General features: G+C 41.4%; 2 protein-coding genes and 1 pseudogene across 4 annotated transcripts; 2 read left to right on the top strand and 1 right to left on the bottom strand.

Annotated features, from left to right (window-relative positions):
• Positions 1 to 1,850: 1,850 nt before the first annotated feature.
• On the bottom strand, positions 1,851 to 3,934 carry LOC110754966 (uncharacterized). 2 transcript variants are annotated; one of them, XR_015834066.1, is made up of 3 exons: positions 3,487 to 3,934; positions 2,665 to 3,302; positions 1,851 to 2,222 (listed from the first exon to the last, which is right to left on the bottom strand). XR_015834066.1 is itself a non-coding variant. In XM_088249522.1 (3 exons), the coding sequence occupies exons 2-3, from the start codon at positions 2,966 to 2,968 to the stop codon at positions 2,110 to 2,112; spliced, it is 423 nt and encodes a 140-aa protein (XP_088105648.1). In that variant the 5' UTR covers positions 2,969 to 3,302; positions 3,487 to 3,934; the 3' UTR covers positions 1,851 to 2,109. The 2 variants fall into 2 exon arrangements, 1 of the variants encoding a protein (XP_088105648.1); XM_088249522.1 differs by having other exon boundaries at positions 2,659 to 3,302.
• Positions 3,935 to 4,105: 171 nt separating this feature from the next.
• LOC148296649 (uncharacterized) lies at positions 4,106 to 5,521 on the top strand (annotated as a pseudogene).
• A 723-nt stretch (positions 5,522 to 6,244) lies between these two features.
• On the top strand, positions 6,245 to 16,750 carry LOC148296648 (uncharacterized). 2 transcript variants are annotated; one of them, XM_088248062.1, is made up of 4 exons: positions 6,245 to 6,358; positions 7,656 to 7,902; positions 13,903 to 14,384; positions 14,458 to 16,750. In XM_088248062.1, the coding sequence occupies exons 2-4, from the start codon at positions 7,764 to 7,766 to the stop codon at positions 15,115 to 15,117; spliced, it is 1,281 nt and encodes a 426-aa protein (XP_088104188.1). In that variant the 5' UTR covers positions 6,245 to 6,358; positions 7,656 to 7,763; the 3' UTR covers positions 15,118 to 16,750. The 2 variants fall into 2 exon arrangements, with proteins under 2 accessions (XP_088104188.1, XP_088104189.1); XM_088248063.1 differs by lacking the exon at positions 7,656 to 7,902 and adding an exon at positions 13,670 to 13,745 and having other exon boundaries at positions 6,251 to 6,358.
• The last annotated feature ends 8,967 nt before the right edge of the window (positions 16,751 to 25,717 follow it).

Raw genomic sequence — 25,717 nt, 5'->3', positions numbered from 1 at the left:
TTAATATGCTAGTTTGAATGATTGATCACCATTTAGGCTTGCATGTTAGCTATCTTGGTTTGAATTAAGAGTATACACCATGCTTTAATTCGAATTGAACTATGAATAGGAAGAGTATGTATGGACATTCGACAACAGGGATTAGATACATACTTGGTTGTTTAAAATGTTCTTCTATGCTTAATGGGTTCCTAATGCTTAATTTTAGGTTAGACAACAAATGATCAAATTAGGGAATTAGGAACACAAGGTTATGACCACACACCATGGCTTAATCATACTTTAGCTAGAATCAATCCATTAATCTAAATTGAACTTGGGAACTTATTTGCTTGAGTTACTTATTTCTTTCTTCCTTGTTTTATGTTCTTTGTTTTTGTTTCTATTTTGTGTAGGGAAACTAAATTGGATCATTCAATCACCAATCCCTGTGGAATCGACCTCGCACTTACATATGCTATACTACCAACGGTTCGTGCACTTGCGAGTATCACAAGTTGAGGATGCAGCTTAATCCATTTTGGTGGAGCTAAATCTACGCAACAAGCACACACACTTGTGCTTTGCTTTCAGATGAGACAGCCTTCTGTATATTGAAGTAATCGGCTACAATTTCTTATTGAAACTCATTCAATTTATATATGTGAATTACAAAAAAAAAAAAACCTATAATGAAACCCAAGACCTCCTCTCAAACAAGAGAAATAAATAAATAAAGACGATATATAAATGGATTTAAGGTATCTCTTTGAAGCATGATTAAAAGCCCATAACAAGTCAAGAAGCTCAGTGTGTGTAAAAGAAAGAATATAAATAATAGGCTTATTATCACAAAACGTCCCTGACGTTTGCGAAATTATCACATTGCATCCCTAACGTTTTTTTGTATAATTAATGGTCCCTAACGTTAATACAGGTACTCTTAAATAGTCCTTCTGTCAAAAAAACCGTTAAATCTAGGGGTATAATCGTCAAATCGATCCAAAATTATAATATATTTTTTTTCCTTCCCTTCTCTCTCTCTATGTTTCTCTTTTTTTTTTTCTCCTCTCTTTCCTCCTCTTTTCTTCTTCTTTTCCTTCGCTGTTTCTTCTTTCTCTCCCCTTTTTTTTTTCTTCTTTCCTTCTTTGTTCCTCATTTTTCTTCTTTCCTTCTCTCTTTTTTCTTCCTCTTTCCTTCTCTCGGGGTGGTGATTTGGGTGGCTAGAGTGCTGGGTTGGTGGGCTGTGGAATGGGGCAGGGAGAGAGTTGCAAAGAAAGTACATAGAGGGGCAGGGGTATAAGATCCCACGGTGGTGGTTATGGAGGTCGAGGTGGTGGTTTGGGTGGCTAGAGTGGATGGGTTGGTGGGCTGTGGGAGGGGGCAGGGAGAGAGTTACAGACAGAGTAGAGAGAGGGGCAGGGATATAAGATCCCACGGTGGTGGCTTTGGTGGTCGGGGTGGTGGTTTGGGTGGCTAGAGAGAGAGAGAGAGAGAGAAGGGAAGGAAAAAAGAAAGAAAGAAAAAGAGTGAGCGGGGCCAGGTGGAGAGAAAGAAGAAAGAAGAAAGAAAGAAAGAGAGAAGGGAAGGAAAAAAAATTATAGTTTTGGATTGATTTGACGATTATACCATTGGATTTAACGGTTTTTTTGACAGAGGGACTATTTAAGAGTAACTGTATTAACGTTAGGACCATTAATGATACAAAAAAACGTTAGAGATGCAATGTGATAATTTCGCAAATGTCAGGGATGTTTTGTGATAATAAGCCTAAATAATATTGTATATGAAAAGAATAAAAAGCAAGATCACTCCTAATACTGGATCTATGACTCTGAGAGAGAGAGAGAGAGAGAGAGAGAGATGCTGATAAGTGACTCTCTATTCAAAAGTTTAAACCCCTGGGAAATAATTGGCTCAGTATTATTTATCAAGAAAGTTAGATTCATGATTGACTAATAAGCAGTAGTATCCACTCTGTCTTCTCATCATCAGGAAGATATTTGAGTAGAAAGAACTCTTCTGGATTAGTATTCAATAATATGTGTACGGCCTTCAAAACTTCCAATCTACTGAGGTTCGGTATCTTTGAGACCACTGCAAGTACATCCTCCCCTCTGAGTTGCGGATTCATTTGACTTGCTGAAAACTCCTTTCGTGAGTCTGCCGCCACACCAATTGCTTGTGGCAATGGATCTTTTTTCCCTTCCTTATTTGGATGCAAGCCGAAATTTTCTTACCAGCTGCACACCAAAAGCAATTCAAGGGAAAATTCTTTTACAGTATTAAGGTGAATCAGTTCCTGCAGTCAACTCAGAGGTCCTTTAGATAAAAAATATAGTTAAGCCTAGAACTAGGAAAATTCTATTGAAGCTTATGGTGCTCGCTACATCGTCTTTATTTAAGCTTATGGCAAACTTCAGATCACCATCTTGTAGTACAAGTGTTTATGACAAGGGAGTGATAAGTGGAAGTGGAAAATCATAAGACAGAGGAACAGAAACCAATGAGAGGATATAAAAGAAGAACAACTGAATAAACAAATGGAAACAAAAACCTAACATTTCATTGATAATCAATGGATTAGAAATGAAAGTTGAAGACAGGGTTTAACAAAGCTGAAAAGGACCAAAAACACATATAATTTATAAACTAAAGCAAGCTCAACATTAGACTGACCTGTACCTGGCTCTTTCAACGGGATGCCCAAATGCATGCAACCGGTGAGCTTAACGACCTCATTGGCAAGTCGGGCCATGCGCTTTCTCAGCTCTATAGAAAACTTCTCAAAGCTCTTTATCTGGGCCAGAGGAGGCTGATTAAGCTGTGGAGGACTTGGCTCCAAAGCAGGTGCAGGAGGAGGGGTAAATGCAACAACAGATTCTTCACTTGTTTCATCTGTCTCATCATTATGAAACATCATCTTGTTGATAGGTGGCATAGGTTGTTTAAGCTGATCCGTAGGATCAATTTGCACTTTAGACGCCATGGCAAACCTAGAGATCAACGATCCAAAAGGCCGGGAATGAGTTTTGTAGTAGTCGTCTGGGGTTGCAGCCAGACAGATGCCTCGGAAAATGTAGGGGGGCAGATCAATGACATTATTATTCCCAATGGCATAAAGGAGGCTTGCTCTATCAAAATCAATTAAGCTACTGTCAAGGAGATGTTCTTCAGGGTCGATATCAGCACTCACTATTGTGTTAAGTATTCTGTAAAACGTAGTTAGATTGCGATGGCTAATTAAAATCTCAGATTTTTTGCAATAGCAGAAAGCTGGCTGTGATCTTCATTCGCATTCATTAACTTTGCGAGGGCAAAAACTGCAAGTAGAAACAGAGGCTTAGCTATGATATGCTCATTGCTTAACTACTATCTATTGGCAAAGAATGATTAATCCAGTACCCAAGTAACATTATTAACACAGTCATGAGTTCTCAAAGTTAAGGCACTAATCATATAACAAATTAACAATAATATGATCTAAAATAGGGTATTATCCGTTACCAAGACAAGCAAAACCAGCTGCTGAGGAAGCCAATCCAGCAGCAGTAGGAAAATTGTTGTATGAAGCAATTGTACATTCAACTTTTCCCAATCCTTCTTGGTAATCTTGATTCCCGTTTCCTTATCATGAACATCGGTTGCTCGACTACGAATTTCCCTTCAACAGCTCTGGAATCTGACTCCAGAAAGAGAAATTTCCTACACTAACCAGAAAAAACACAAAGAGCCACGAATCAGTGAAATCCCAAAAAGATCATGGTATTTGGAAAAGCAAATATTAAACCTATGAGAATTCTGTGGCAAAATTAACAGTGCCAATTTTCAACTTTTAATTCCAATCCATAACCCAATTCCTATAAATTTATAATTTTTCAAACCCAAAACCCACAAATTTATGATCAGATTGGACGATTCAGTTTACTGTTGACCCGAAATTGTGCGCACCCCTAATAAGAGAGATAATGTAGGCCATACAGTCCATAAAATGAAAAATACAAATAATTTTATATAAACTTTAGCATCAAAAAGTAAGTTTTTGGCCTAAACTATTTTATTTCAAAGATTAAGTCTTATAAAACCTCCAAAGAACTCTATTTTTCTAATGTGGGACTAATATCAACTCAAACATGTTTACAATGCCTTGCAAAACCAACAGTTTTTGCCACAAGCACTTGACGAGTTAAGCTGAGATTTTCATCACCAAATCCAATGGCACCTCCTCCCGACCCTTTCTCTGGTACCAGCACCCTCACCTTGGTACACTCCTTTTCTTTCCCTCTGATCTCTTTTGTCGAGGAATGTGATCGTAAAGTTTCTTTATTTAACTTTTAAATGTTTAATAGGTTGCTCTTGCGTCGGCCTTCACTTTATGTCTGGGTTTATGGAAGCGTGAAGCTCAGGGTTCTCAAGGTGCTTCATGATCTCCTTCGATTTGACTTCGTTCATATTGAATACTATATTTGCTAAAAATTACTTATTGTATATGAGTATATTTCGAACTGATTGACGATCTTGTTTCCATGTCTGCTTCTTCATGTTCTTCTTAGCAATTCAATGCTATTGCTTTGGGAATTGGGATTTAAAAATGCTTCAGCTTTTGTACAAAGATTTGCATACAGAGGATTTTATTCCTACATTTTCTTGTTGAAAGTAATCTTTGTTCCCTTTGCCATTTCAACTTGTCTATTGTTTCTGTGGTTCTGGTCTTATATATATATTGCATGCTATAATCATTGGCAGATTTAATTTTATATGCTTCAGTTTGGTTGTTGTTGTTGATTTTAGGCCTTTTCATGTGAGGAGATTTCTAGGCATCACTTCCCTTGATTTTATGGCCCTTTTAATTGCTCTTGCAAAGTAAAATGAGCTGGTGGTTGAGAACTGACAATTGGTGATATGCCTCTTTTGCATAATATCAGCCTGTTTCATAGTATTTAGGTCTCAATCCTAAGTCCTACTACGAGGCCTGAACGGGTTCTTTGAAACTGCTTTCAGAATTCCAAATGCGCTTTTGATTTCAAGTCCAAAATTTCTGGATTCCGATATGCCAATTCAATTCCGAAGTTTCAGAGTTCTCTGAAATTCAGGATTTTTAGTTTTGCAGATGTGTTTTGGAATTTTCAGATACTTTTAAAAGTAGATACGTTGAACTTTTCCTCTCCTTCATTTTCTTTGCCTTGAGAAAAAATTAAGAATGAGAGAGCACCTTCACTTGCTTTTGCCTTGAACTTTTCTTGCATTGTATAGATGTTTATTTACGTTCTTCATTTGGTTATTAGATGAAGGCCAAGTCACATAAGAAAGCTGAAGCCAAGGCTAAACATTAATGACGGGCAGAAGTGGTTGCAGCAGGGCAAGGTCATTATAAATTCTTGCCAGAAGAACGTTTATTTTATGTTTTAGTTACTACTATTACATTGGCCAACTCCTTCCTACCCTTTAGAAGCTTCAACCATAGGCTGAGTGAGTGCCAGCCTTTTCGGATTGTTCTTTTGTAGTTGCATAATTAGTATCCTTGAAGAAGCTATGTGTAAGACTGGTCTTTTCTCCTGTTTCACTCTTTTATTTTTAGTTCAATCGTTGGCATTTTTTTTTTGTGTAGTCTTGATTCGTGCAAGCAACATTTTTATGTTTTATTACTTTTTTGTACAATCATTTCTTCTCATTTTAGTCTTCTTAGCCCTCGTTCTGCTCCAAAATTACGGAAAATTTGGACTTTATGACTTTGGTGGTAGAGCATTTACCTTCGGAAAATTTTTGTTTACACTACATTATGCAACTTTACGACAGCAAAAAGGACACGTTATAAGCAATCGAGATTTTATGTTTGATTTTGTTAGCCAATATTATTATTATTCTTATTCTTATTTTGAAAAGTAATCATTAGCCAATATTATTAGTGTTGAATAAAAATAAAAATGAAGGAAAAACTTAATCAAGACCCCAAGACCCGCGAGTCACATAGGAAAAAAATTTCTAGGGCCAATATCATATTTTGTTTGTCGCACTGGGTCCAAGATTAATGAGGGGATCTTAAAAGATTCTAGGGCCAATATCATTTTTGTAACCCACGAAAATGGCCAGGTTGGGCTCTATGCATGTTTTGTCATGGCCCATGGGAGTTTTCAATTTTTCAATACGAATACAATCCGACATGGTCTCTAACAAGGGCAACGTCTACGGTGCCACCGGTGCGCCATTTTTTTAAAAACTGTTACAAGTAGCAGGTAAATCTCATTTATATTTTATTTCTCGAAGGCGTTGACTGAGTCTTCCTCCTATATACAGATTGCTCAGCTCTCCTCTGTCTGTCGATAGTGACGACATCTTGATGGAAACTGCGCGCGACATCTTTTATCTCATCTCAACCCAGGTATGATGTCTTATTGGTGTATATTCAAATCTTAGACCCAATCTCATCACAAATTTAACATCCACTGAAACCCCCACACTCTAGCAACGCCATTCCTTGATTGTGTTTCATTTTTTTTTTTTCACTTCTATTTTGTTGTTTAGCCTATTATTTTCTGGATTTCATGCTGCAGGTTTTTAGTTGAATTAGCTCTCAAGATCCACTTGGTATGCAATTTTAGATTGAAATTACATTTTTTGGTGGGTTAGTTTGAAGATCTATAAATGGTTTCTTTATTGAACTTTATGGTTCTTTTACAGATTCATCCTAATTTTTACCCTTTAAAATAAAATTAGAAAAATAAAAAAAAACTTTAACGAAAAATAGAAAAGAGAATATCTCAGCAACCCAACCCCTACCCCACGCCACCCAGATTTGTCAATGTATCACAAAGAAGATTAGGTATTGTATTGGATCTAATAAGCATTTGGATGGTCACATGATAAAGCATGATTGATGGCCCCTCGAGAATCAAGTTGGGGTGTATCGTTCGTGAGACTAAGGGCGTTGGAGGGTTCTGGGGATTGTGTTAGGGTTGATATGTAGCCTCTTTGTGATACACCCACCTCCCATCCCAAACTTCTTCGCGAATCACATCTGCTAGGGAGACCTTCATCAACGAGAAAATACGTATGGATCTAGGGGATAGTCGCTGAAAGGTTGAGAAAGTTAAAGAAGGGCAACAGAGAGAGAGAGAGAGAGAGAGAGAGAGAGAGAGAGAGAGAGAGAGAGAGAGAGAGAGAGAGAGAGAGAGAGAGAGAGAGATGGAGGGTGAGAGATAAAAGCTAGGGAGGGGACGACGACCAGAGCAGGCGGCACGGGGTAGGCGTATTGGGGTGGGCGGTGGCTCTGCTATTTTATTTTATTTTTTTCTTTTTGATTTTCTTATTTTTTTTAATTTTATTTTAAAGGGTGAAAATTAGGTTGAATTCCTGCTGTAAAATGAAGTTTGAGTTGTTAAAAATTAAGACACATGACATATTTTGAGTGGTAGTATCACCAGCTGAGGTGGTGGTACAGTACCATTCTATAATTTGGTGAATTTAATTTAAACAGAGGGAGTGTGCTATGCAAAGGACTATAGATTAGCATAGCACCAAGAATGACTCATGTTGGTCCCAACAATGCTTCTTGTGCGTGAGGGATTTCCTTTTGAGGCTGTTACTAAACCTGCTCATGTTCGCAAATTGCCTTGAGTTTATAGCTCTTTTTATGTTCTTATTTCTTTTCTGTTTGTCGATTTATTTTGTTTTGCTAGCCTTTGGTGTCTTTGGCTGAAAATATGAAGAAAACAAAAGTTTGGTCTGTTAGTGTCTGTTGGCACTAAAAACTGAACAGATGGAGATGAGTGCAACTTACAAGCGAGATGGACGATCGAGAGATCGATTGGATGTTGGATGCCGATTCTTCCTGTCCTTGGATGCCGATCCTGAATAGAAAGAAATCGAGACTCGTAAGGTCTATGGAACCGGTGTGGAACCAGCCTAAGACCCTCCGATGCCGAAGTAAGTTTGTTGTTTTAAGAGCTCTTGCTGTTGACCATATAGAAGTATAAAAGTCAAGCTGAAAAGTCTTACCCCTGTATTGTAGTGAATGGGCTCATTTATAGAGGGCATCTTGTGTGCTCTTAGTACTCATTTTCGATGTGGGACTCGTGGGAAGGCCCTATGAGGTTGATGTTGTGTGGATTTCAGCTGCACCAAAATGGATTAAGCTGCATCCTCAACTTGTGATACTCGCAAGTGCACGAGCCGTTCGGTAGTATAGCGTATGTAAGTGCGAGGTCGATCCCACGAGGATTGGTGATTGAATGATCCAATTCATTTTCCCTACACAAAACAGAAATGAAAAAGAAAGGAAATAAATACAAGGAAGAAAGAAATAACTAACTCAAGCAGATAAGTTCCCAAGTTCAATTAGATTAACGGATTGATTCTAGCTAAAGTATGATTAAGCCATGGTGTTTGGTCATAACCTTGTGTTCCTAATTCCCTAATTTGATCATTTGTTGTCTAACCTAAAATTAAGCATTAGGAACCCATTAAGCATAGAAGAACAATTTAAACAACCAAGCATGTATCTAATCCCTGTTGTCGAATGTCCATACATACTCTTCCTATTCATAGTTCAATTCGAATTAAAGCATGGTGTCTACTCTTAATTCAAACCAAGATAGCTAACATGCAAGCCTAAATGGTGATCAATCATTCAAACTAGCATATTAACTTATAAGCATAATGAATAAGAACAAAAACCATAATTGAAACTTGGAAACTAATCAAACTTGAAACTAAAGAATAGAATTTACATAATGAAAAGTAAAGTGGAACTAAGAAAAACTTAAGGAGAATTTCAGCACAAAGATCTCATTATAACAATTGAAAACTAGAAAGAGAAACTAAGAGAATTTGAGGGAGAGAAGGGAAGGGAGCTCAAGAGAAGTGTTTGAGAGCTCCCCCCTTGGGGTGTGTTTACAAGCTTAGAGAACATCCCTATTTATAGGCCTAGGGGAAGTGAAAATCTGAATTCAATATGGCTAATGCATACAACACTTGTATTATAAAATCTTGAATTGGTTGATGCACTTGACCAATAAATCCCACCAGCAGCCCTAGCTCATCTTCATGTCACCATGACCAAGCTTCCAACCAGCTCAATAGCTCATGCCTAGCTCATCATGACCAAGCTTCCAACCAGAAACAATAGCTCATCCTGAGGTCAGCATGACCAGCAACTTCAAGGGCTTACGAATTTGGCTTCCCTTAAGCAAATTAAGACTTTAAGCACTCAAACTTGAAGTTCAGAATGTCTTCTTTCCAGCCATATATCATTTGGGCCAATCCAAGGTCGGAGGAGGAAGTTAAGGCCAAAACAAATTGCTAACTCATTTTGCGCGCTGATAAAATCCATCCTGAGCATGGCTCTGTGTTTGCTAGGTAACAGACTCCATATTTATCCAATGGGGCTGAATTTTGGATATGTTATAGTACACACCCATTGGAACAACTTTCATGAAGAATGTTGCCTCATCCGAGCTATGTAGGTTGCTGAAACAAAGCTTGAAATATGACCTACGAAACTGGACTGGCAGGGGCTGTAGCCAAAATTGAGTTTGTCTTTAAGCTCTTCTTCCCTTCATCCAAATTAGGCCTTAACATGCTTGAATTGTATGAATTATGCTCTCATGCTCCTTTGGCCTACAAAACACACAAAGGGAGGCAAATAACATAGAAATCTAGGAAACTAAGCAAAAGAAGTAAGTAAATTTGGGCATGTATATGTATGAAATTATGAGCTTAATAGTTGACACGAGTCCTTAGATATTTCAGGCGGGTGCTTCGAGGTTGATTCCGCAGAATCGGTAGGGGATACCGATTGTAGGCTGTGTTGGGCTTGTAATGATCTTTTGCTGCTTTGAGACAATATCATCAGTAGCCTATGCTGATTGTCCGAGGCCTTGGGTGCTTGGGCGAGTTTATAAGATCCACGTGTCGTTGTACGAGTGGAGGGTCAGATATGGTACAAACAGTAGTCCCCCAAGTTGCCGATTGAGAAGCTTCATGGTTGGGGACTTGAATGTGTATTCGGCATTCTGACCGGGACACAATGGTCCCATAGTTGCCGATGGTGGTATGTAGTCCCCCAAGTGCCCAAGGGAGTGAGCTTGGAAAAGAGACGGCATGATGTGCCGATTGTTGCAAGGGGTGAGTGAAAACTCATGAATATGCGGCTGTCGTTCGGCACGAGAGGTGAGTGAAAACTCATCGATGTGCGCCGGCCGTTCGGCACGAGATGTGAGTGAAAACTCATCGATGTGCGCCGGCCGTTCGGCACGAGATGTGAGTGAAAACTCGACGATGTGCGCCTGCCGTTCGGCACGAGAGGTGAGTGAAGACTCATCAATGTGCGCCTACCGTTTGGCACGAGAGGTGAGTGAAGACTCATCAATGTGCGCCTACCGTTCGGCACGAGAGGTGAGTGAAGACTCATCAACGTGCGCCTGCCGTTCGGCACGAGAGGTGAGTGAGAACTCATCAATGTGCGCCTGCCGTTCGGCACGAGAGGTGAGTGAAGACTCATCAATGTGCGCCTACCGTTCGGCACGAGAGGAGTGAGAACTCATCAATGTGCGCCTGCCGTTGGTTAGTGGAGTTGTGCTCGAAGGTGGCTAGATCTGCCACGTTCGGCAAGTTGAAGCGTCTCTGAGGATTGGAAGCGTTGCAACTGACGTTTGGTCTCCCCCATGCATGCGTGACACGTGTCGTCATGGCTGTAAAGAGCCGCGTCGTTTCGTATCCTGATGCGTGATCGGCTTTATAAATGTGAGGAGGAGACGAGAGTTCAAATACTTGGAAATTTTGAGAGCAAAGAGAGCTTTTGAGAGGCGATTTCCGGCAACCGTGCGAAGGCTGAGCAGGCGATTTCCGGCGAGGTTGAACAAGGCGGAGGCGATTTCCGGCGAGCTTGAGCCACAGTGTAAACAAGGTATGTTGGCGTGTTTTCATATTCCCATGGATCAAAGTGTTGAATTTCAAGAATTTTTGTTTGAACAATGTATGAACGAGCATGAACACGCATGAACATAGTGTTTTTAGGAGGTAGAATAGGATTTGGATTCTAGCATAGCCCTTAGTGTACGTTCGTGTGTTGTTTGTAGATGTCAGATACCGAATCCGAGCGTAGGCGTAGTCCGAGGGCATACGAGGATGAGTCGTCCTCGGGGAGTTCTGCCGAAGGGAGTGGGAGTTCTGAATCTGCTAGCTCTTCGAGCTGTGAGATAGTGGAGGGGGCAGGAGAGCGTGCCGAGGCTGGGGGCACTTCAACGAAAGTGCCTGGGGGTGGTGAGCCTTCGACGTCGGGTCGTGAGGCCAATGGGGGTGGCGTCTCTGTTGCCGTTCCAGGGGAAGGGGTGCTGAGGGTCGTCAGGGGTAGGCAACGGATCCCGATGGCGAAGCCCACGGAACCTGTGTTCGGAGTAGATGACTTAGAGCCGACCACACTAACCGAATCCGAGTTGGCTAAGATTCGGTCGGAGTACAATATTCCGGAATCGGTAGGGATGCGAATTCCGGAGCCCTTAGAGTCGCTTAGTGACAATGACAAGGGGGTGGTCTTCTTCACGGACGTGTTTAAGCATGGCCTTCGGCTGCCGTTAAGGCATTCGGTGCAGAAGATCCTGGCGGCGATCGGTTATGCACCAGGGGAGTATAACCCAAACTTTTGGATTACGCTGCTCGGGACGATCACGGCGTTCAGCTTGGCTGGTGAAGGGGAGCCGAGCTACGAACAGTTCGCCCAGCTGTACAGTGTGACGAGGACAAAGAGTGCCGATCATGGAGGGTGGGTTCAGTCCAACTGTCTCTCGGCAGGGCAGCGTGGGCACTTTGTGGTGGGGGTGCCGAGCTCTCAAAAGACGTGGCGTAAGCGTCGAGTGATTGTCTCCGGTGATTGGGAATCGGCACCCGGAGTTATCGTTGAGAGGAGGATTCCTACGTCCTTCCAGACAGTCGGTAGGGTAGAACCTGCCGTTCGGCAGGGTCAATTTTTTTTTTTTTTTTTTTTTTTTTTTTTTTTTTTTAGTACTGACCGTTTGTAATTTGGTTTCAGTGTCCTTGAAACGGCCGGCCGCACCGATCAGAGAGATTGAAGCAATCGAAAGGGTGAGAGCGAAGATTGCCGAAGAAGATCGGTTTTTTAAGGAGCTGCTCTACTTTCGGAATCTGTTCAAGGCAGGCCTGATCGGTAGGGCCGAACACAATCGGAGGGTGAAGGAGGAAGAGGAAGAAGAAAAAAGGCAAAGTAAGAGATGCTGTTAAGCTCATAATTTCATACATATACATGCCCTATTTACTTACTTCTTTTGCTTAGTTTCCTAGATTTCTAAGTTATTTGCCTCCCTTTATGTGTTTTGTAGGCAAATAGAGCAAGAGAGCATAATTCATGCAATTCAAGCATGTTAAGGCCTAATTTGGATGAATGGATGAAGAGCTTAAAGACAAACTCATTTTGGCTACAGCCCCTTGCAAGTCTAGTTCCGTAGGTCACATTGCAATATTTGTTTCAGCAACCTACACAGCTCGGATGAGGCAGCATTCTTCATGAAAGTTGTTCCAATGGGTGTGTACTATAACATATCCAAAATTCAGCCCCATTGGATAAATATGAAGTCTGTTACCTAGCAAACACAGAGCCATGCTCAGGATGGATTTTATCAGCGCGCAAAATGAGTTAGCAATTTGTTTTGGCCTTAACTTCCTCCTCCGACCTTGGATTTGCCCAAATGATATATGGCTGGAAAGAAGACATTCTGAACTTCACGTTTGAGTGCTTAAAGTCTTAATTTGCTTAAGGGAAGCCCAATTCGTAAGCCCTTGAAGTTGCTGGTCATGCTGACCTCAGGATGAGCTATTGTTTCTGGTTGGAAGCTTGGTCATGGTGACATGAAGATGAGCTAGGGCTGCTGTTGGGATTTATTGGTCAAGTGCATCAACCAATTCAAATTTTCTAATACAAGTGCATCAACCATTTCAGATTTTATAAAACAAGTGTTGTATGCATTAGCCATATTGAATTCAGATTTTTCACTTCCTTAGGCCTATAAATAGGGAGGTTCTCTAAGCTTGTAAACACACCCCAAGGGGGGGAGCTCTCAAACACTTCTCTAGAGCTCCCTTCCCTTCTCTCCCTCAAATTCTCTTAGTTTTCCTTTCTAGTTCTCAATTGATTATAACAAAAATCCTTTTACTAAATTTTCCTTTAAGTCTTTCCAAGTTCTACTTTAATTTTCATTGTTATGTAAATTCTTTTCTTTAGTTTCAAGTTTGATTAGTTTCCAAGTTTCAATTATGGTTTTTGTTCTTATTCATTATGCTTATAAGTTAATATGCTTGTTTGAATGATTGATCACCATTTGGGCTTGCGTGTTAGCTATCTTGGTTTGAATTAAGAGTATACACCATGCTTTAATTCGAATTGAACTATGAATAGGAAGAGTATGTATGGACATTCGACAACAGGGATTAGATACATGCTTGGTTGTTTAAATTGTTCTTCTATGCTTAATGGGTTCCTAATGTTTAATTTTAGGTTAGACAACAAATGATCAAATTAGGGAATTAGGAACACAAGGTTATGACCAAACACCATGGCTTAATCATACATTAGCTAGAATCAATCCGTTAATCTAATTGAACTTGGGAACTTATTTGCTTGAGGTATTTTCTTTCTTCCTTGTTGTATTTATTTCTTTTTTTTCATTTCTGTTTTGTGTAGGGAAACTAAATTGGATCATTCAATCACCAATCCCTGTGGAATCGACTTCGCACTTACATACGCTAAACTATCAACGGTTCGTGCACTTGCGAGTATCACAAGTTGAGGATGCAACTGAATCCATTTTGGTGCAGCTGTATCTACGCAACAGATGCCGTTCGGCAGGGTTTGTTTTTTCGATTTTCCTATGCTGCCGTTTCCTTTCTGACTTCGTGTTTTTTTTTGTTTTGCAGTGGAAGGACGGAGGCCTATGAGCGAGGCGACGAGGAGGCGTCTAGAGGGGCAAGGGGCGTCAAAGACGAAGAAGGTTCGGTCCCCTGGGCCGAAGAAGAGGAGGACGGCAGGGCCAGCGGGAGGGACGTCGGCTGATGAGCAGACGGTGGCTGATCGCCGCAGGGAGAAGAGGGCGGCGGAGGCAGAGGTCGTTCGGGAGGCCCACCTCCAAATGACGGGCAAACGGCAGATCGAGGGTCCCATCGATGTGACGCCGTTGCCGAAACGGCCAAGGGGCCCGAACGAGGGGACCTCGGTGCTGATCCCTGATGATGAGGTGGAGGGGGAGGAGGGACCGGTTAACATCGCGTGTCCTCGGAAGGCGGTGCCGTTCATCAACTGTATGATTGACGGTGCCCAGATGGAGCTGGCTGAGCTGGAGCAACTGTCAACGAAGACGTTGCGTGAACAAACCGGTCGGGCCTTCTGTCTCCAGGCAGCGGTAAGTGTAGGATTTGTAGCTTCTCAAGGATACTTCGATTCGGCATGTACTAATGTGTCCGTTGGTGTGGCAGGCTAATATGGACATGTGGCTCTGCGCGAAGCGAGCTGTGAATGCTGCCGAACGGTACCAAAAGAGATTTGAAGAGGGCCGTTCGAAGATCGCTGATGCCGGAAAGATGCTGCAGGAGGCGGATCAGCGTGCCGAAGAGAATGCGGCAAAAATTGCTGAGCTGACGTCGAAGCTGGCGGCGACCGAGCTGGACGTGGTGGCTGCCCATGAGGCTAAGGCAGCGGTAGAGGTGGCGATGGATGCGGCCGAGCGGTCGCATGCCAGGGAGCTGGTAGAGGAGAAGGCGAAGGCCGTTGCTGACTACCGATCGTCGGAGGAGTTTACGCGTTTGGTGGATAAAGAGGTCATGGAGCAATGTGACGACTTCCTCTATCGAGTCAAACGGTACAATGCTGACAAGAAGCTGAACCTGAACTTCCTCCGGGATCCACCACCGCTGCCGGAAGGGGTGACCGAAGAGATGGTGGAGGCCTACAAGGGCGAGGATGCCGAGGCCGAGGAAACCGACGACACCGAATCCAGTAGTGAGGAGGAAGGGAACCTCCCTGCGCCAAACGCAGGCAGTGCGTCGAATGCCGAAGCCTCGGCCAATGCCGAGGATGCAAATGCCGGTCCTGGATGTGAAGGTGCAGCCGCTGATGCCGAACCCCAAGTCCCTTAGACTTCTCAGTGTTTTTAATTATTTTGAACATGCCGAATGGCGGCGTGTAAAGACAAATGGCCCTTCTGTGGCCTTTTATGTATCAATGTTAAGTTTGTTTCGGGTTAATGTGCTATGTCCCTTAATTCTGTATGTGTGCATGTCGTATGTAGAATATTTTCGATATAATATTGCTGGATGGTAATGCCGTATGTATAAAATAGGGAGTTCTAAAATAAACCGATTACAAAAGTGGATGACCGAAGGTGACGATCGAAGGTACGGCCTTTGTGTACAAAGGTGGTGACCGAAGGGGCGTTCACTTGTAGTAATATTTGAGATGTTCTACATTCCAAGGGTGGCCGAGGGTTTGACCATCGGTACCGCGCAAACGGTAAGTTCCTGGGCGGCAGATGGTGACAACTTCGTAAAGACCTTCCCAAGATGGACCAAGGGTGCCTTCGTTGGAGTCCTTGGTGGCGAGGGAGATTTTACGTAGTACCCAGTCCCCTACTTTAAACGATCGGCGTCTGACGCGCGAGTCGTAGTAGCGGGAAGTCCGTTGTTTGTAGGCAGCATTCCAAAGCTGAGCCTGGGAACGGTGTTCCTCAATGAGGTCCAGGTTGAGGGTGAGCTGGGCCTCGTTTTGTTCTGGCTTGTAAGATGCCGTTCGGCACGAGGGTGCGTTCATCTCGACTGGAACAACGGCTTCGGAACCAAAGGCAAGGGAAAATGGAGTCTCGCCAGTCGACCGTCGGTAGGAGGTATTGATGGCCCATAGTGCTTCCGGAAGGAGATCGGGCCATGCCCCTTTAGCCATCCCGAGCTTTTTCTTCAGCGACTTCTTGATGATCTTGTTGATGGCTTCGACTTGGCCGTTCGACTGTGGATGTGCTGGGGAGGCGAAGAACAGGTTGATGCCAAATCGGTGGCATAGGTGCCGGAACTGAGAGGAGTCGAATTGTTTTCCGTTGTCGGTGATTATTGCGTTCGGGAGGCCGAATCGACAAATAATATTCTTCCATACGAAATGTTCGACCATGGCTGCAGTGATTGTTGCCAAAGCTTCGGCTTCGGTCCATTTTGTAAAGTAGTCGACAGCGACGATGGCGAATTTGACCTGTCCCTTTCCCTGGGGCATAGGGCCGATGAGATCTAAACCCCATTGGGCAAAGGGCCATGGGCTAACAATCGGAGAGAGTGGTTCGGCAGGCAGCTTTGGAACAGAGCCGAAACGCTGGCATTGATCGCACTTCTGGACCAGGGTGGTGGCATCGGCATGGAGAGTCGGCCAGTAGTACCCTTGCCGAATGGTCTTGAAAGCCAATGATCGGGCCCCAGAATGGTTCCCACAGGCTCCCTCGTGAATCTCTCGTAGGACGTAGTTTCCTTGCTGCGGGGTCATGCACCGAAGCAATGGTAAGGAGTGACCATGCCGATAGAGAATCTGATTCAGAAGGAGGTATCGTGCCGATCGGCGGCGGATAGTCGTTGCTTCGGATTTGTTGTCAGGCAACGTGCCGTTGGCGAGGTAAGCATGGATAGGATCCATCCAACTTGGATCCTGCCGAACGGCATGTACCTCGAGGTCGGTGGTACTGCGCCGAGTGAGGACCTCGATCGGCACATGGCGCCCTATGTTGTCGCCGATGCAAGGCGTGATAGAGCATCGGCGTGGCTGTTCTCGGATCTGGGGATCTGTTGAACTTGGTACGCAGTGAAGTGGTGTAGCAATCGGCGAGCGTGTGTCAAGTAGGCAACCATCGAAGTGTCCTTGGCCTCAAATTCAGTCAGTATCTGGTTGACGACAAGTTGTGAGTCGCTACAGATCCTGAGTTGCTGAGCGCCCATTTCTTTAGCGAGCCGAAGGCCTGCCAACAGAGCTTCATATTCGGCTTCGTTGTTGGAAGTCCGGAATTGGAAGTCTGGTCAGGGACCTTGAGTACCAAGCCGGCTCCGCTGCCCTGTCGGTTGGACGAACCGTCCACGTAGAGAGTCCAAAGGGGAATCGACGGATTAAAGATTCCTTCGGTCGGGTGGGCGACTGGTACCGTCGAAGATGAATCGGAGGCGGCATCCTTCGGATCTGGCCCCCCGGACGTGGTTAACTCAGAGATGAGATCGGCTACAGCCTGTCCCTTCTCGGCAGGACGAGGGTGGTAGTGAATATCTGGTTGTAGCCTGAGTATGCATCCATGAAGCTGAGAAGTTCATGGCCTGCCGTGGCATCTACCATCTGATCGATTCATGGCAGACGAAAGCTGTCCTTTGGGCAAGCCTTGTTTAAATCGGTATATTCTTGACACATTCTCCAGGCGCCGTTTGATTTTTTGACTAAAACCGAATTTGCCAGCCAAATTGGGTAGGTTACTTCCTGGATGAAGTCATTGGTCTTCAGTTTGTCTACTTCGAGCCTTGATCGGTTCATAATTGTATATCATTTTGTACCCTTCTAGCTTATGATTTGGTTATGTTTTTGAGTTAAACTTGTACTTTTAATCCTTTTTGTGTTTATCTTTCAGCTTTAGGGAACAATGATGGCTTTGGATAGGAAATGATGCAATTCAAGCATGTTAAGGCCTAATTTGGATGAATGGATGAAGAGCTTAAAGACAAACTCATTTTGGCTACAGCCCCCTGCTAGTCCAGTTCCGTAGGTCATATTGCAAGCTTTGTTTCAATAACCTACATAGCTCGAATGAGGCCACATTCTTCATGAAAGTTGTTCCAATTGGTGTGTACTATAACATATCCAAAATTCAGCCCCATTGGATAAATCTGGAGTCCGTTACCTAGCAAACACAGAACCATGCTCAGGATGGATCTTATCAGCGCGGAAAATGAGTTAGCAATTTGTTTCGGCCTTAACTTCTTCCTCCGACCTTGGATTGGCCCAAATAACATATGGCTGGAAAGAAGACATTCTGAACTTCAATTTCGAGTGCTTAAAGTCCTAATTTGATTAATAGAAGCCCAAGTTGTAAGCCCTTGAAGTTGCTGGTCATGCTGACCTCAGCATGTGCTGGTTGGATGCTTGGTCATGGTGAGCTAGGTATGAGCTATCATTTCTGGTTGGAAACTTGGTCATGGTGACATGAAGATGAGCTAGGGCTGCTGGTGGGATCTATTGGTGAAGTGCATCAACCAATTCAAGATTTTCTAATACAAGTGCATCACCCAATTTAGATTTTCTAATACAAGTGCATCAACCATTTCAGATTTTATAAAACAAGTGTTGTATGCATTAGCCATACTTAATTCAGATTTTCAGCTTCCTTAGGCCTATATATAGTGAGGTTTCCCAAGCTTGTAAACACACCCCAAGGGGGGGAGCTCTCAAACACTTCTCTAGAGCTCCCTTCCCTTCTCTCCCTCAAATTCTCTTAGTTTCTCTTTCTAGTTTTCAATTGTTATAATGAGATCTTTGTGCTGAAATTTTCCTTTAAGTCTTTCCAAGTTCTACTTTAATTTTCATTGTTATGTAAATTCTTTTCTTTAGTTTCAAGTTTGATTAGTTTCCAAGTTTCAATTATGATTTTTGTTCTTATTCATTATGCTTATAAGTTAATATGCTAGTTTGAATGATTGATCACCATTTAGGCTTGCATGTTAGCTATCTTGGTTTGAATTAAGAGTAGACACCATACTTTAATTCGAATTGAACTATGAATAGGAAGAGTATGTATGGACATTCGACAACAGGGATTAGATACATGCTTGGTTGTTTAAATTGTTCTTCTATGCTTAATGGGTTCCTAATGCTTAATTTTAGGTTAGACAACAAATGATCAAATTAGGGAATTAGGAACACAAGGTTATGACCACACACCATGGCTTAATCATACATTAGCTAGAATCAATCCGTTAATCTAATTGAACTTGGGAACTTATCTGCTTGAGTTAGTTATTTTCTTTCTTCCTTGTTTTATTTATTTCCCTTCTTTTTCATTTCTATTTTGTGTAGGGAAAATGAATTGAATCATTCAATCACCAATCCTCGTGGGATCGACCTCGCACTTACATATGCTATACTACCAAACGGCTCGTGCACTTGCGAGTATCACAAGTTGAAGATGCAACTGAATCCATTTTGGTGAAGCTGTATCTACGCAACAAGTTTTTGGCGCCGTTGCCGGGGATCGGCAACATAGTTTGGTTCTATTTCTTTTCCCTACTTGTTTTATTTTTATTTTTTATTTTCATGTTTTTCTAGACAATTTCAAGTTTTAAAGTTAATGACGTTAATGGACAAGTTGTGTTTGTAGTCCAACAGAAAAGGACAATTGCCCAACAAGCAAGAGAACTGGGTTTAAGTCCCAGCTTACACAACCCATTGGTGCTTGTTGCTTTGAAGCATGGAATTGGATGTGTGTTGATTTTCCTTTTCATTTTAGTTTTTATTTCCTAATCCTTTTAATTCCATTTCAAGTTTGTGTGTTTGTTTTAGCAATTTATGATAGCTTAATAAAAATGGAGAGAGATGGCAACCTCAATCATAAGAATGGGAAGTGTGGAGCAATGGGAGAAGTCGCGACCTCCAAGTGCATCACATTCGACCTAATCGCTTCAAGGGGGAGCATTTCAATCCTTTCTCTTCTTTGAATTATGTTTATTTCCGTCATTGTTTTTACCTTTTGGTCCGCGCTGAGTTCTTTGTTTTTCTGTGCTGAATCCAACCATATAAAGAACGTGAAATTTGGACTTACGGTTGGAAAGTTATAGCCTAAAAACTGAACACAGGTCGAAGCTGAAAAACAGAGAAACGAATCTGTCCAAATGGTGATAAACGGGTGATAGAAAGTGCTGTTTGTGTTTTTCTTTGGTTTATTGGTTTGTTTCTTTTAGTACAACAATTTATGTTGTTTGTTTGAATTTGTTTAGAGTACTTAGTTCATTTTCGTTTATGGTTTGTTGTTCCATTTTATCTTAATTTGTTTTTGTTTCTTATCTTAAAAATTTTAAAAAGATTTTTCATATGAGCTGACTTATGGTAACTCCAGTGAGCACTTCCGTCAATACAGTGTCTAGGAGTTCTATAGGCGACACCTTCGGTGTCTAAGAAGTTTGGGTTTTAAGCGGGACCATTGTGACCCCTCCAACCTTCCCGGATCCCCTGGCTGTGTTTTCTGAGGCCCTTAACTGGTCATCCGTGAGTTGCTTGTATATTCGTGTGTTTTTAAATTAAGTTTTTTTTATTTTTAATTTTATTTTCTTTGTTTTATTTTCTGTTAAGTCTTTGTTTTTGTTTTGTTTTTGTTTTTGTTTTTGTTTTGTTAAGTTAGTTTATGTATTTATTTACGTGGTATGGTTAGTTAGTTTTTTGTTTTCTCTGAGTGTTAAAAACAAACTTTATTTCAATTCAAACATTGCATAAAAACAAAAAAAAACAAAACAAAAAAACAAAACAAAAAAATAAAAAACAATAAAAATAAAAAACAACATCATCATCATCTTCTTCATCTTTTTCATCTCCATCATCATCATGGCTTGCCTCTATTTTCTCGCACTTGTAGAATCTGCAGCAGCTCCACATGGTCCTCATTTTTTCTCTGCAGTGCTTCCACGTGCTGATTGGCACAGTAGAGCCGCTTCTGCAAGTCCGCCACCATAGCCTTCAAGGAAGCTATTTCCTCGCTCATCGCGGCACACTCCCTTGTCCTCGCCAGTAATCGCATGCCCAAATTGGTAGCGGAGACCACGTGGAGCACAGTTAAATTGTGGGACTCCTCCACCGCTGCTTTGTCAGACCTCTGTGCCACATGCAGATGATCTGTCGGTGTGAGCTTGCTGCCGATCATGCCTCCCAGCAGCACTGCTCTGTTCGGCATTGCCTCAGAAAAGTTCGGTATTGCCTCAGCAAAGTTTGAGGCCGTACCGTGATGATATGTGGAGTTTGGGAAGACACGGTTTGGAGGAGCCCTTATCTGGGCATTCGGAGGTGCAAGGGACAGCTCAAGGTCGAGATCATCAAGGTGAGTGCATGAGGATGCCATTTTTTTGTTTCTGGATTTTTTGATGTTTTTCCTTGAGTTTGCAGGAAGAAATGCTGGGTATCATCCGCTTGTAGAGGCGTGCTTTAAATAGACATATGCTGATGAGAGAATGCCAACACCATTTCGGATTTCCCGGGCATGCTCGACCTAATCGCTTCAAGGGGGAGCACCTTTACTTTACTTTTCTTTTTTTTTTCCTCCGTGTTTTCTGGTGTTTAATGTTTTTGCCCGTTACTTTCATTTTCTAGTGCTTTGTGTTTTTGCCTTTCCCTTTCGGCTATCATCTTTGTCTTATTTTAGTTAGGGAAATGTGTTTTCTTTTCCGTTTGTCGTCTTTGTTTTATTTTAGTTGGGAAGTGTGTTTTCTTTTTCTTTTTCTTTTTCTTTCTGCAACCTTACTCTTTTATTTCCGAAACAAAATAACGAAAATACAAAAACAACAAAATAAAATAAAAACAACAATAATGCAGTAGGAAATCATTTCTTCTCGGTGCTTGGTGTCTCGACCATTGGAGCTTTGAGTTTGGCCCTCTGGCTGTCCTCTTCCGGGGCTTCACGCACAGCTTCTTGGGGCTCATCACTTGAGCTCCCAAAGATCGCAATCTTAGCTTGAGCGTAACTACTCTCGCGATCTGCTTGTTTGCGTTTACCCGGTCGGTCTAGGTCTTCCAGCTGTTTTCGCATGTCGCGAGAGTACAACTCTACCATCTTTGATAGGTTTCTATTCTCGTCCCGCAATACTTCTAGCTGGTGTCGATTCACCTCCACTATCCTTGACCTCTCCCTTTTCAAGCTTTTTATAGCAGTCTGACACTCCTCAACCATACTTCGCTCCGCCGCCAACTGACCTTTCAGCACCTCTACCTCATGGGACTTCGCAAGTAGGCGATGACCCAAACTTGCGACTGTTGCCGTACTCTGCACGCTCAGTGCCAGGGCATCGCTCACGACCCGGTTGTCATCCCTTGTCCCCAGAACACGTATATCTTTAGGAGTCACCAGATTTCTGCCCACTCCAATGGCAACATCGTTGTCCAGGAGTATTGAGTCAGTTACTATCACAGGCCCCCGTGCGGAAGCAAAGTAGGGCATCCATACTGGTGCTGCTGCTTGGCCTCGTGTCTGAGTCGGTGGAGCTAGGTTGAGATCCAACGAAAATGGGTAGTTAGAGGCCATTTGATTTCTCACTCTCTTTTCTTCTTTCTTTTTTTTCTCTTTTGTGTGTTTCTGAGTTTGTTTTTTTTTACCCTTTCTTTTTACCTTTTATAGACTTAGTCTGCTAAACCCTAGCCGCTGCGGTTCTGAGTTCTGTGCGGCCCTTACCGCTTATCTCTATATGTCGCCGCACCCGTTTCCCAACCCCCTTAATTGTATTTTCACCTTTCACCACCTTCTAGTGAAAAAGTCGTCCCGCTTCACCCAAGAAGCCAATAATTCTGGCTTGGGGGATGTGACTGCTGCCTCTGCACGCCCACACGTCCCTCACCCCTTTCACCCGTGACTCCCCAGGAACCAAGGCATCAGGGACCACGCTCTTCCCTTTCAGAAATCACACTCTTTGCGCTCCCATTGCACGTTTTTTTTAAAAAAAAAAAAAATAAATAAAAAATAAATAAAAAAAATAAACATAAAAATAATAACAAACGTGTGGGCTTCAGACTTCATTGTGGGCTTCGGGATTTCACCGTTGTTAGGTTTCAAAGTGTGTTAACTTCTTTTGGGTTGGGCTTTCAATCGTTTGAGTTTTGGTTTGTGTAAGACTGTTTGTTTTCTGTTTCGAGTGGTTTACTGTTTCATTTTTTTTTTTTTTGTTTGTTTGTTTGTTTGTGTTGTAATTTTTATTTTATAATTATTTTGTTTTTGTTTTCTTTTGTGATTTTGTGAATTTTTTTTTTATTTGCTTTAATACCTTTCATTTGTTGTTATGACATTGTTTGTGGCTAATTTTTAAACATTGAGGACAATGCTCATTTCTAGGTTTGGGGGTATTGGAGTTTAGCAAGTAAACTTGGTTTTTCTTAAAAATTTAAATTTCTTTCTTGTTTTGAATCTTGTTTTGTTTAGTCATTTTCCGAACACATTTGATGAGATTGTGATAAATGTTGCATGACTTAAATAAAAAATTGAATTTTATTTATTATTTATTTTTTTCCTTGTAAATTTTTATTGTAAAAAATAATAATTAATTAATTAATTAATTTGGCATCGTTCTAGCATGACATGTTCGAAACCTTCTTTGCACTTGCCATTTGTTTCATAATTTTCCAATTAAAGGATTTGCATGATCTAAAGAATTGTATGAATCATAAATTAGACTTATTTAACCAACTATATAAAGTGAGCTTTTGAGCCTTGTACTTCAATTCATGAGTGTTATATACATACTCTTATTTTCTTGTCATCAAAGTTGTTGTTTGATCTCATTATTCATTGATTTGGTTGAACACTTAAAAGTCATTCATTCTTATGCAATTTGATTTCATGACATTTAAGAAGTGATATTAAGGCCCTCTTTGGATCGTTTGTGCCTTTCAAGCTAACCTTATGCATGCTTAAGCATGATTTTCCATTGTTAACCATTTTGAGCCTACATGTAAACCTTTTTCTTTCATTTACCAATTATATTTCCTCGCCTTAGCCTGAAAAACAAATATTTACCTTTCTAAGGAACTCATGAGCTTTAATTGGGATGTGTTTTTCATACTAAGTTTGGGAATTTCGAAGAAAAAAAAAATCACACAATTGGTGAAAGAAAAGAGAAAAATTGTGATTAAGTGGTGGTTGAATGAAATTTCATTTTTGGGTTTCATTTTTGGGCCTTCAAAATAATTTGGTGTTTGGAAAGGAGTTTGAATCAATGTAAATGAAGGTATAAGGAGTTTTGATCATGTAAAAGAAAAAAATCTAATCGTGATGATTCGAAGTCTTGTAAACAATTATTTTATGCTCTTACATTTTGAGTTCCTTGGACTTTGTATTATCCATACCTTTCATTTCTCACTCACCTTACACCCTTGGCCCCATTACAACCTATAATAAAGACCTAAATTGATCTTAAATGTCATATGGTTGAATTGCATGCATTTTCTTACTTTTAAGTGTTTGGCATCCTTCTTGAGATCATATTAATGCAAGTTCTTCATCTTTCTATTGCGAGTTAAGTCCCTTATGGTTTAACTCTAATCTCATGTTTATAACTGAGTGTTGCATTATAGCCCTCTTCTGAGTGATTCATTTGTGAGAGGACAACTTTGGTGAGATTTGAAGTTGAATTTGTGCTTTGTATGATTTTTGAAATTGTGTGAAAACTAAGATTGGGGAATTTGTTACATTTGACTATCACACTACCACACTTTGAGCATGTTGTGTTTTGAACTTTGCCGCCTGGTAAATAATGTCTAAAATTGAGTTTTTATTGTTAAAATTTTTGAGTCATGTGCATGAGTCATTTCTCTTCAGAAAATGTTCGGAAAGATTGTTTTGAGTTTTATTTTTATTTCTTTTATTTTTGTTTTTGTTTTTGTAATTATTTTAGTTTTGGTTTTGGTTTTGGTTTTTGCTTAAGGACTAACAAATCTATTAAGTTTTCTAACCATTTTGTTTTGTAGAGTTAGAAAAACGTTTGTGGGTATCGTATCTGTTAAACCCTCAGGAGACACAACTCCTTCTACTAGGGATGCCTAGAGGTTTAAAGGCTTGTTGCATACGCTCAATGCAATCGAGTTACCTAAGAAAGTGGTCTAGTTAACTTCTTGTTTTGTTTTTAACTTTGTTTTGTGTTGTTTTGCTCGAGGACTAGCAAAATCTAGGTTTGGGGGTATTTGATCGGTTCATAATTGTATATCATTTTCTACCCTTCTAGCTTATGATTTGGTTATGTTTTTGAGTTAAACTTGTACTTTTAATCATTTTTGTGTTTATCTTTCAGCTTTAGGGAACAATGATGGCTTTGGATAGGAAATGATGCAATTCAAGCATGTTAATGCCTAATTTGGATGAATGGATGAAGAGCTTAAAGACAAACTCATTTTGGCTACAGCCCCCTGCCAGTCCAGTTCCGTAGGTCATATTGCAAGCTTTGTTTCAATAACCTACATAGCTCGAATGAGGCCACATTCTTCATGAAAGTTGTTCCAATTGGTGTGTACTATAACATATCCAAACTTCAGCCCCATTGGATAAATCTGGAGTCCGTTACCTAGCAAACACAGAACCATGCTCAGGATGGATCTTATCAGCGCGGAAAATGAGTTAGCAATTTGTTTCGCCCTTAACTTCTTCCTCCGACCTTGGATTGGCCCAAATGATATATGGCTGGAAAGAAGACATTCTGAACTTCAATTTCGAGTGCTTAAAGTCCTAATTTGATTAAGAGAAGCCCAAGTTGTAAGCCCTTGAAGTTGCTGGTCATGCTGACCTCAGCATGTGCTGGTTGGATGCTTGGTCATGGTGAGCTAGGTATGAGCTATCATTTCTGGTTGGAAACTTGGTCATGGTGACATGAAGATGAGCTAGGGCTGCTGGTGGGATCTATTGGTGAAGTGCATCAACCAATTCAAGATTTTCTAATACAAGTGCATCACCCAATTTAGATTTTCTAATACAAGTGCATCAACCATTTCAGATTT

The sequence above is a fragment of the Prunus avium genome, chromosome 2 (genome assembly GCF_965620075.1).
Source record: "Prunus avium chromosome 2, drPruAviu1.hap1.1, whole genome shotgun sequence".
Lineage (NCBI taxonomy): Eukaryota > Viridiplantae > Streptophyta > Magnoliopsida > Rosales > Rosaceae > Prunus > Prunus avium.
Note: the sequence above shows the minus strand (reverse complement) of the source record. Positions and strands in the feature narration are given on the sequence as shown.

Coding starts and splice junctions, on each gene's coding strand:
- LOC110754966 (XM_088249522.1), bottom strand. CDS start 2,968: ATGGCGTCTAAAGTGCAAATTGATCCTACGGATCAGCTTAAACAACCT. Junction 2,223..2,658: donor GTTGAAAGAGCCAGGTACAG/GTCAGTCTAATG, acceptor TTTGGTGTGCAG/CTGGTAAGAAAATTTCGGCT.
- LOC148296648 (XM_088248062.1), top strand. CDS start 7,764: ATGGACGATCGAGAGATCGATTGGATGTTGGATGCCGATTCTTCCTGT. Junction 7,903..13,902: donor TAAGACCCTCCGATGCCGAA/GTAAGTTTGTTG, acceptor TTTGTTTTGCAG/TGGAAGGACGGAGGCCTATG. Junction 14,385..14,457: donor CCTTCTGTCTCCAGGCAGCG/GTAAGTGTAGGA, acceptor TTGGTGTGGCAG/GCTAATATGGACATGTGGCT.